This window comes from Stegostoma tigrinum, chromosome 38, assembly GCF_030684315.1.
Source record: "Stegostoma tigrinum isolate sSteTig4 chromosome 38, sSteTig4.hap1, whole genome shotgun sequence".
Classification (NCBI taxonomy): Eukaryota; Metazoa; Chordata; class Chondrichthyes; order Orectolobiformes; family Stegostomatidae; genus Stegostoma; species Stegostoma tigrinum.
Genome location: NC_081391.1, coordinates 12,985,842 through 12,997,004, shown reverse-complemented (window position 1 = coordinate 12,997,004; position 11,163 = coordinate 12,985,842). Strand labels below are relative to the sequence as shown.

At 46.0% G+C, this 11,163-nt stretch overlaps 1 protein-coding gene across 1 annotated transcript; it reads right to left on the bottom strand.

Moving 5' to 3' along the window:
- Positions 1-4,818: 4,818 nt before the first annotated feature.
- LOC125447013 (ferritin, heavy subunit-like) lies at positions 4,819-9,862 on the bottom strand. The gene is made up of 4 exons (XM_059640872.1): positions 9,761-9,862; positions 7,407-7,553; positions 5,410-5,535; positions 4,819-4,974 (listed from the first exon to the last, which is right to left on the bottom strand). The coding sequence occupies exons 1-4, from the start codon at positions 9,860-9,862 to the stop codon at positions 4,819-4,821; spliced, it is 531 nt and encodes a 176-aa protein (XP_059496855.1).
- Between the last annotated feature and the right edge of the window lie 1,301 nt (positions 9,863-11,163).

Here is an 11,163-nt window from a genome sequence, read left to right as displayed (position 1 = left end):
ACTAAATGTAGCCTTGCCATTGGCACACTCAAGATTGACTGTAAACAAAAAGCATGCTGGGACAGGGTAGGGGAGTCCAAAACTAGAGGGCATCGGTTTGAGGGGAGAGGGGAAGGATTCGAAAAGGAGAACTTGTTGAGGGACAACTTTTTCGCTGATAGGTTGATGTGTATATGGAATGAGCTGCCAGAGGTAGTGGTTGAAGTGGGTACAATTACAACATTGAAGAGACATTTAGAGATTTACATTTATAGGAATAGTTTCGAGGGATATGGGCCAAACGTGGGCAAGTGGGACTCATTCAGTTATGGAAACGTGGTCGGCATAGACAGGTTGGGCTGAAGCGTCTGTTTTCAGGCTGTATGACTCAATGACTCTCATAGAATGCATCAGCATAATCCTTTGTTTGGTACATTAGGGTGTGATGGTAGCTCAGTGGTTCGCACGGTTACCTCCCAGCGACAGAGACCTGTGTTCCATTACAGCCTTCGGGAACTGTCTGTCTGGAGTTTGCATATTCTTCCCGTGTCTCCCATGTTCTTGTTTTCTCCCACAGTGCAACGATTTGCAGGTTAAGTGGATAGGCAGTGCTAAATTGCTGACAGTGACAAGTGGCGAGCTGGATTAGCCATGGGAAACACAGCGTTAAGGGAATGGGGTGGGTCTGAACAGGATGGGGTGAAGAGATTCAATGCTCCACGGGCCAAATGGCCTCATCCTGGACAACAGGCAAGGTCACGGTGATTATGGGGACTTCAATATGCAGGTGGACTGGGTGAATAATGTTGCCAGTGGATCCAAAGAAAGGGTCTTCATGGAGTGTCTGCAGGATGGCTTTTTGGAACAGCTTGTGATGGAGCCCACATGGGAGCAGTCTATTATGGACTTAGTGCTATGTAATGAGCCAGACTTTGTAAAAGACCTTAAAGTAAGGGAACACTTAGAAGGCAGCGATCATAATATGGTAGAGTTCAGTCTGCAGTTTGAAAGAGAGAAGGCAAAATCGGATGTAATGGTGTTACAGTTAAATAAAGGTAATTACAGGGGCATGAGAGAGGAATTGACGAAAATCGACTGGAAGCAGAGCCGAGCGGGGAAGACAGCAGAGCAACAATGGCAGGAGTTTCTGGGTATAATTGAGGACACAGTACAGAGGTTCATCCCAAAGAAAAGAAAGATTATCCGGGGTGGGATTAGACAGCCATGGCTGACAAAGGAAGTCAGGAAATATATCAAAGAAAAAGAGACAGCCTATAAAGTGGCCAAGAGCACTGGGAAATCAGGAGATTGGGAAGGCTCCAAAAACAGACAGAGGATAACAAAGAGAGCAAGAAGGAAGGAGAGGATGAAATATGAAGGTAGGCTAGCTAGTAATATTAGAAATGATAGTAAAAGCTTCTTTCAATACATAAGAAACAAACGAGAGGCAAAAGTAGACATTGGGCCGCTCCTAAATGATGCTGGAAGCTAGTGATGGAAGATAAGGAAATAGCTGAGGGACTTAATAAGTACTTTGTGTCAGTCTTCACAGTGGAAGACATGAGTAGTATGCCAACAATTAGGGAGAGTCAGGGGGCAGAGTTGAGTATGGTAGGCATTACAAAAGAGAAAGTGCTAGAAAAGCTAAAAGGTCTAAACATTGATAAATCTCCTGGCCCCGATGGGCTACATCCTAGAGTTCTGAAGGAGGTGGCTGAGGAAATAGTGGAGGCTTTGGTTGTGATCTTTCAAAAGGCACTGGAGTCAGGGCTAGTCCAAGGTGATTGGAAAATTGCTGTTGTAACTCCCATGTTTAAGGAAGGATCAAGGCAAAAGATGGAAAATTTTAGGCCGATTAGCCTAACCTCGGTAGTTGGTAAAATTCTAGAATCCATTGTCAACGATGAGATTTCTAAATTCCTGGAAGTGCAAGGTCAGATTAGAACAAGTCAGCATGGATTTAGTAAGAGGAGGTCGTGCCTGACAAACCTGTTAGAATTCTTTGAAGAGGTAACAAGTATGTTAGACCAGGGAAACCCAGTAGATGTTATCTGTGTAGACTTTGAAAAGGCCTTTGATATGGTGCCTCACGGGAGGCTGCTGAGCAAGGTGAGGGCCCATGGTGTTCGAGGTGAGCTACTGGCTTGGATTGACGATTGGCTGTCTGACAGAAGGCAGAGACTTGGGATAAAAGGCTCTTTTTCGGAATGGAAACCGGTGACGAGTGGTGTCCTGCAGGGTTGAGTGTTGGGGCCGCAACTGTTCACCTTATATATTAATGATCTGGATGAAGGGACTGGGGGCATCCTGGCGAAGTTTGCCGATGATACGAAGATAGGTGGAATAGCAGGTAGTCTGAGGAGGTGGGGAAGCTGCAGAAAGATTTAGATCGTTTAGGAGAGCGGTCCAGGAAATGGCTGATGAAACTCAATGTGAGTAAAGGTGAGGTTTTGCACTTTGGGAAAAAGAATACAGGCATGGACTATTTTCTAAATGGTGAGAAAATTCGCAAAGCAGAAGTACAAAGGGATCGGGGAGTGTTGGTGCAGGATTCTCTGAAGGTTAACTTGCAGGTAGAGTCCGTAATTAACAAAGTGAATGTAATGTTGTCATTTCTCTCGAGGGTTGGAATATAAAAGCAGTGAAGGGCTTCTGAGGCTTTATACAGCTCTAGTTAGGCCCCATTTGGAGTACTGTGTCCAATTTTGGGCCCCACACCTCAGGAAGGACATACTAGCCCTGGAGCGTGTCCAGTGGAGATTCAGACGGATGATCCCTAGGAATATTAAGTTTAATGTATGATGGACGGCTAAGGATCCTGTACTCATTTGAGTTTAGAAGTTTGAGGGGGAAATCTAATAGAAACTTATAAGATAATGTATGGTTTAGAAGTGGTCGCTCGGAAGTTGTTTCCGTGAGGCAGGGAGACTAGGACCCGTGGGCACAGCCTTAAAATTAGAGGGGATCAATTTAAAACCAAAATGAGATGACATTTCTTCAGCCAGAGAGTGGTTCGCTTGTGGAATTCATTGCCACAGAGTGCAGCAGAGGCTGGGACGTTGGATGCCTTCAAGGCAGAGATTGACAAATTCTTGAGCTCAGAAGGAATCATGGGCTACGGGGAGAGTGCAGGGAAGTGGAGTTGAAATGCCCATCAGCCATGATTTAAATGGGGAAGTGGTCTTGATGGGCTGTACGGCCTTACTTCCACTCCTATGTCTTATGGTCTACGAGGGACACCATCGCCAAGAATGAAGATTGGTCAAAATAAAAAGGATTTCTGTCATGTAACAGATATGTTGAGTCACGTAAGAACCATGCCCCCTACAAAGGCTGTATTGCACATGAGCTGCAAAACTCAGAGGTAATCCCCAGAACGTCTCTGACAGCTCAAATGCTGAAGTAAACAGCCGTACAGGATGGTATGCAGCTCCCGGTTTCCTCCCTCAGTCACACCATTCCCAAGTTGAACAGAAAAAAAAAATCGCTGCTCGTTCTCCATCACTGGGTCAAGGTAACCTGCAGCACAGGGGAAGCTCAGAGGAACGTAGGGAGCAGCTGAGCATGCTCAATGCTGGCTTTAGCAGCAAGAGCCAAACAAATGGCAGCATGTAACCGTGAGCATTGCTGTGTTACTCCCAGGCCACTCCTCGCCTGCTGTAGGTGGCAATGTGGCAATGTGCTGATTCTGAAGGGGCTGTTTGTTGGAGAGAATCCTATAAACAGGCAAAGAAAAGAGGAATGAATAAGCCATATCAGGACAACTTTGGGTTGCTTCTGGGAAACGTGCCCCCACGGGGGGATTGACTCCCTGATTGCAGTGGGTAGTGAATCAAAGCGACCAGTAGGACCAGCATATTTATCTCAGACGAAGGAGGCATGAGCTGGCCAACATGCCCAATTACTAACGGCAGGATTAGGGGAGGCTCTGGTGGGTGAGTGGGGAAGGAAAGAGGGAGCAACCCACAACCAATAGTACATGTCCCAGGGCTGGTTTGACCCTTAGCTCTGCCTGAAGCTACATCTATAGGTGAATACTAACAGTGCCAGGACAATTTACTGTCATTGTATTCTCCCCTGCCCAAGAAAGATGGCATTGTTGCCCAATGAGCTCATCCCACCACATCCATGGTTAGGCCTACAGTAACAGCAACTATTGCAGTACCAGCTCACGAGGCTTTGTCTTCAAATTGACATTTTCCTTTCGCATCAGCAATAAATCTTTGCTGGTCGGGAGGGGAAAGCAAAAGCTCTTGGACAGACGAGGTGAACGTGGAAACAGGGTTGTCAGATATTCATGAGACTGGGTGTTTCCTCTACCCTTGTGAGGAGCAGGAGAACTCCCTTTCCCTAAAAGGGAAGACTATTTTTCCCCCCCTCCCATCATATACATCACATCCAGAAATCTAATTTTATTAAAACAAAGCTGCTAAGAGCAAGTTCCAACCGACAATAACCCAATATCCTCAAGTTCTGCTTGGAAGACTATTATTGATTCATCGGCCAGAGCAACCTCCCCTTGTAATCCCTGTCTGACAGAGGACGGCGTGGGATGGAGGATAGAACCAATGAGATGTTTAGCCCAATTAGTAATTTGATCAGCAAAATCAAACTGCAGAAAAATTAAGTGCTTCAATCTCTCAGGATAACTACCAAAATTATACAGGGCTCTGAATGATGGGCAATAAGCAAGATCAACACATGATTTTATTCATTTTCATTCAGCTGGTACAGCCATTACATTCTTTGCTCCAAGTCCCTTCTCCCTGGAAGGAGACAGATTGCCCAGGGTGAAGTGGGGAATGCATTCAGACCAAGCAGACAGTACTCCAGGCCACACTAACTGCTGTCCTCCAGGGAGAGCCTGTCAAACAGGTACTCTCCCATCCCATTCTCAGGGGCTCCCAGGCGCTTCAGGTTGGTGATGTAGTCCCCGAGTTGCTTGATGATCTCCACCTCCTCATCCAAATAGTGAGTCTCTAGGAAGTCACACAGCTGCAACAGAACATGTGAGAAATTGCAATCACTATTAAAGAAAACTTCAGAATTCCCACTGCAAAACATTTCACCATACCCACTCAACAGTCCTAAAAAAACCAAGCCAGCACGTGGAGAATTTGTGCCAATGAGGACAATAGGATTTCAGCTGCTCCCTCTTGCTGTTGGTGAAATGGAGTAGAGGTGGATTGTGATGGACGATGATACTAAACGAGAATTCAGTGGCCAGTATCAGTTCAACACCCCTTCCAGATACTGATTCAAATTCCTATTTTTAACAACTGCTGAACACAGATCCTCAACATGATCACTACAGGCCCAATGTCAGACAGACAGTGTTACAGCAATGAATTTCCAAACCACAAAGACCAACCAATGAAGTGTTGCCCTGAGGGCGTAGCAGTGATGAGAAGGAGAGGTGGTGAAGCTTACATGAGGGTCAGTCTGGGCAGTGGCGAGTTGGTGTAGATCCAGCAAACTCTGGTTCACATTCTTCTCCAGATCCAGGGCAACCTGCATTGCCTGCAGGCTGTTACCCCACTCATCCCTCTCTGGCTTCTGGAGAAGGGAAAGAAGGACAGTTAAGCTTCAGCAACAGCATTCCTGCAGCATGGCCACAGGACATTCAGCCCATTGAGACCAATGACTAGCTCAGTAGTATCCCACCCAATTCCACTCACCTTTTTCATGTGGGTCTGCATTTCCCATATCCAGGTTCGAGTTGGCGATCATTGGACTGTGGGAGGTAACCCATGGAGGGTGTATGTGTAAGTTCCAAACAGCCACCAGAGACCAGATCCAACCTGTGTCCCTGGCTCTGAGGCAGCAGTGCGAACCACTGAGCAACTATTCTGTCGCTGAAGCCCAGATGAGGAACAGTTATTTGAATTGCTTTCACTTTGCTGTTTATCCAGGATCTGAAGCATGAAGCTCAGGAACAGGTCATTGTGGGGAGAAGGATTAAATTGGCACAAAGTGGTTTGTACTGGTGTCCCTCTGATGGAATTCCAAGCGGGACAGTCACACCCTAATTCCCAAGGCCTTTTGTGGTACCGTGGTAATATCCCTGCATCTGGAGCACAAGGCCCAGGGTGAAGTCCCACCTGTGCTGATGGCAGCATTCCATGTCCCCTTTATTGGTGGGATTTGGAGAGGGCTTGCTGACCAGGCAACATGTATTGCCCATCCCTAATTCTGCAGAGGGCAATAAAGAGTCAACCACATTGCTGTGGGTGTGGACTCACATGTAGTTCAGACGAGATAAAATTTACTTCCCTAAACAAGGATATTGAGCCTCATGAGTTTGACAATCAATGGATTCATGGTCATCATTCGGTTCTTATTTCCAGATTATTTAAGTGGAGTCAAAATTCCACCTGCTGTGGCAGGATTCAAACATGCGACTGGATAACATGGCCTGGGTCCGACTGGCAGTTCATCAATAATACCGCGAGGCCATGTCCTCCTCCTCACGAGCAGGAGGAGAAACATCACTGCAACTTAGTTCATTGAAGGGCCAGCAAAGCTTTTAGAATAAAAGGAACTAAGATAACAACGTCCAGACCATAGATAGCTCAAGGCTCAGTGAAGGTAGACAGGCTGGTGAAGATGGCTGACATGATGCTTGTCCCCTTCAGTTGGGGCACAGTATAGAGCTCAGTCTTGTTACAAGCTTTGCAACATGAGCCAGGCCAAGGATGAAATGCAGGGTGGTGACCAGAACCCCAAATCTGAGGGACAGGATGGCACTGGAAGGGCTGCAGGTGATGAATACTCGATGTTGCCTCAAGACTGAAAATCCATTGAAGACAGGTTCCAGAAGCTGGGATTTTCCTTGGAGCAGGTGAGGCTGAGGCAGTTGGAAGATGGAAGGACAGAGGTCTTTGCCATGGCAGGCACCAAGACCAGAGGGCACAAGGTTTGAGGAAGTGTCCTCCCTCACCCCTGCCCCAAACCCGACCAGACGATGGTAAAAATATGGACGAGACACCACTCCAGCAACATCTAGCCAAGTATTTCATGCCAGGGCAGACTAGTCTGTGGACCAAGTGCAGCAAAGTGTCCAAGATAATAAAATTTAGAGCTGGATGAACACATCAGGCCCAGCAGCATCTCAGGAGCACAAAAGCTGCTGGGCCTGCTGTGTTCATCCAGCCTCACATTTTATTACCTTGGATTCTCCAGCATCTGCAGCTTCCATTATCACTGCAGCAAAGTGTCATTTGGTGGGTCAGCATAGACATGTTGGGCAAAGGGCTTGTTTGTGTGATTTGTTGCATTTAGAGCCAGGACACAGGGGACCCAAACAGAAGAACATATTTGTCACTTCCCATTAGGGAGTGAAGTCCTCATCACTGACTTGAAACCTCACCATGAGAGCTGCCTTTTTCACCTGTCACCACCCACCCTCACCCAAACCAAACTCCAACCTTCACATCCTGGAGGAGGACTCGGCCTCCACGCTGATTCTGGAATTTCAGCAGCTTCCCTGCATGTTCCCGCTTCTCCTGGGACTGATCTTTGAAGAAGTGAGAGAAATGGGGGAGGGCAACATCATCCCGGTCAAAATAGGACATCTGGAAGAGACAACATTTCAAATCCCATTAAAGGCACCACTGGGCCCAACTGAAGATCTCAGAAATTGATGACTGGTTGAGAATTGTCAGTTTGCTCTAGAATGCCACGAGCTGTTATGTTCTGGTACATGACTGTGGTCATGAACCTCGTGTTGTCCAATTAGCCAGATGATCCTTGAACTGGCTCAATCTGAACAAACCCAGCTTCCTCCAGGGAGGATGTGCATACCATGTGTTTTGGTTTATGATACAGTGCAACGCTCAGGGGGTCTGGCACAGCATCGAGAGGAAAAATTGAATTCGTATTTCCACTGTCAAACACACACCAGGACTGAATGAAATTAGTGATGGACTAAGGTTTTAACAAAGTGCCAGGAGCTGGTAGGCAGAATGGGCTCAGGGTGGGGCAGCTGCAAGGCACTGCATTTCTCCTTTGGGGAGAAGGTGGCAAACAAATGTTAGCCCATAGTGTCAGATTTCCTGTTTGGCCTGCTGTGTTCATCCATCTCCCGACCTTGCTTTCTCTTAATAAAGATGGTGAGCACTACTCTAACAGTACAACCAGGAGGAAGCAGGTTCTGCAACCTCAAGATTAATGGCATTAGATGTACCATATATTTTAGCACTACAGGACATGCTGTCTGCATGCCGCAGAAGGCTATTACACACCTGTTTATTGAGTGCACTCACATCCAGAAGCTTGCAAACAAGCATCACACTGATAAAACAAATTGTAAAAACAAACTGAAGAAAAGTCAAATGTTGGAGACAGACAATTGATCTCTACATCAACTGTTGTTCTATGGATAATGTCACCAGTAAACATGCTGCTGGAAACCTTCATTTAGCCTCGTTGAACATGCAAAAAGCTGTTATTTTCCCCACCCATGATCACTCATCAAAAACCAACATTCACAGTTCAACATTGGCAGGCTGCATCTTCAGTTGAAGTAGAAGTGAGTCGTCTATTGGCTGTTTCTTCAGAAGCTGATGCACAAGTGCTGCTATTAGCAAGGAATCCTGATGGGAAAAGCTACTTCAACCCTCTAATACAAAGTGAGGCAAAAAAAAAAGTGTTGTTTAATTGGGTAGTTCCAAGTTGTGGAAGATAGAATAGTGGGGATTTATTGATTGGTACATAATTCCCTGTTGTGCTGGGACACTGGCCAGTGATTAAACCCCAACTGGTTCACCAGTAAAAGCTGTTCCCACCTCCCAAATGGAGGTTATACTGACTCCATCCTTACATCGAGGCAGCTTCCTTCCAATACGCACAAGCCCAGAGAGAAATGAATATTCCCCATGTGTCTGTAGAAGGGGAGCTACAACATGCAAGAAGCAGACACCATCCAGGACAGAGCAGCCCACTTCATGGGGACTGCATTCACCACCTCCTTTCAGGGTCCATTATCTACCAGGTCTCCTGCTACACTCACCAAGGTTACTTCAACACACACCTTCCAAACACAGTCTATCCCTTAGAAGGGCACAGGCACACTGCCACCTGGCCTAAGGGGCCAGTGTGTTTCAGGGCCAGGATAGATGGTCTGGGAATAATCCATTGCATCACTGAGGCAATACCCTCAGCACATTCCAAAAGCACCAGCGTCTCACTTCACACACCACAGCAGATCAACTTCGTGTCAGTGTTAAGGGAAGAGCCACACCCATCTCAATAATGACCACAAAGCCCAGTAGGCCTCCAACAAGGCCTATTTGAGCAGCTACCAGTCACAGCCAAACCCTGAAGGCTGTGTCAGAACAGATTTGGTTAACTGCAAAGAGCTACCATAATGCCTTACTGCTATCCCAAGTCAGCATGTTGTTCAATGACATGCATCACTAAATAAACAGAAAGCAAGAAATTAAAAACAGAAGCCAGTAACTAGCCAATGGTTATTCCAGTTCCTTCAGGAATTAGATGAACTTTTTGATAATCCTAGTGAGGGAGTGACAATTACTGCCAGGCATAACCTTATCAGGGAATTTTGAACTAAGTCAAAAAAAAACACTTCACCCTCCAGAGATCATTGAAGACCAACAGGGTCCACCATGACTGTACATCAGGATCATAGCCCACAGATATGATAACATCACATTTCTCCTGATGTGTTCAATAGGACAGAGATATGAAACACAATCTACAAGGGAAATAGCTCACTTCAGAATAATAGATTGAATTTTAACCTCACAAACACAACACTCACCAAAGACTGATAGAGATAGGAGGCAGTGAGCTCCACATTAATCTGCTTGTTGACAGCAGCTTCACAATCCTGGTGATAGTTCTGACTGATCTGGGAATCCATTTGGTCAAGCTGGCCTTGTCCTGATTTCTACTAGGAAGAACCTCACACACACAATCCACTTTTAGTGCCACTCAGCATTGAATTAATCCTCACCTTTTAAAGCAGGAAATGACACAATCAACAATAAGCAAATATTTTGCTCAATCAGTTGAAGAGAAGCTATTTCCAATTGGGTTCCAATCAGTGCAGGGTGGGATTTGGACCCAGGAGCCAATCAGGATGATGAAGGAGAGGCTCCCTTCATTGACAACTCACACTTTGTTATCTTGGATTCTCCAGCATCTGCAGTTCTTATTATCTCTGGTACAATTTTAACCTCACTGCGAAGCCTCTTCCAGGGATGCCTAACCTGAAGGAGTTACCCTCCGGACCAACCTCAATTTCTCTTCCACTGCAACCTCTCCACCAATCTTCTCCTCTATCCATCTTCGATCTGCCTCCCCCTCTCTCCCTATTTATTTCAGAACCCTCTCCCTCTCCCCCTTTTCTGATGAAGGGTCTAGGCCTGAAACGTCAGCTTTTGTGCTCCTGAGATGCTGCTTGGCCTGCTGTGTTCATCCAGCTCCACACTTTGTTATCAACCATGCTGGAATTCCCGACTGAACTTTGACTTTCACAAATACAAACTCACGTTTACTTGGAAATAGCAACAAAAGTAAAGTATTGCTAAAATCTCATTTTTACATTTGAGTGAAGATAGTAAGACAATCCTGTTGCAGGCCAGAGGAGCTACATTAGTGTGTTACACTGAGGGATTCTTTTTCCCAACTTGTCAATGACATTGTTGAAAGCCCATTGGAAAACAGAGGCATTGTTCTGAGAAAATACTTTCTTCCTGGTATCCTCGCCAACTTTTACCCAACATCAGATACAAACTATACCACTGTGACCGTAACCACACATTGGGCATGGATTCAGGTCCTGAATCCACCCCAGACAGAATGGGGACCAAACTCTATTCTGTTTGTGATGAAGGGGCTAGGCCCGAAACGTCGGCTTTTGTGCTCCTAAATGTTGCTTGGCCTGCTGTGTTCATCCAGCTCCACACTTTGTTATCTCTATTCTATTTGTGTCAACCCTGACCTGTATCAGGCATTCCAGCCAGCTGAGGCAACTGGCCCATGAAGAGTTCTGAGTTGCTGTGGTAACACACCTTTAACTGTTCAATATCGCCTGGAGCTATGGATCATAAAAGTAGAAGCTCATTTTTTTTAATCACACTGCTTTTCAGGAATCTCTCCTACTCTTATCACCTGCCAGTGGCCTGTATTGAAAAGATTTACAAGTCCATATTTGGATTT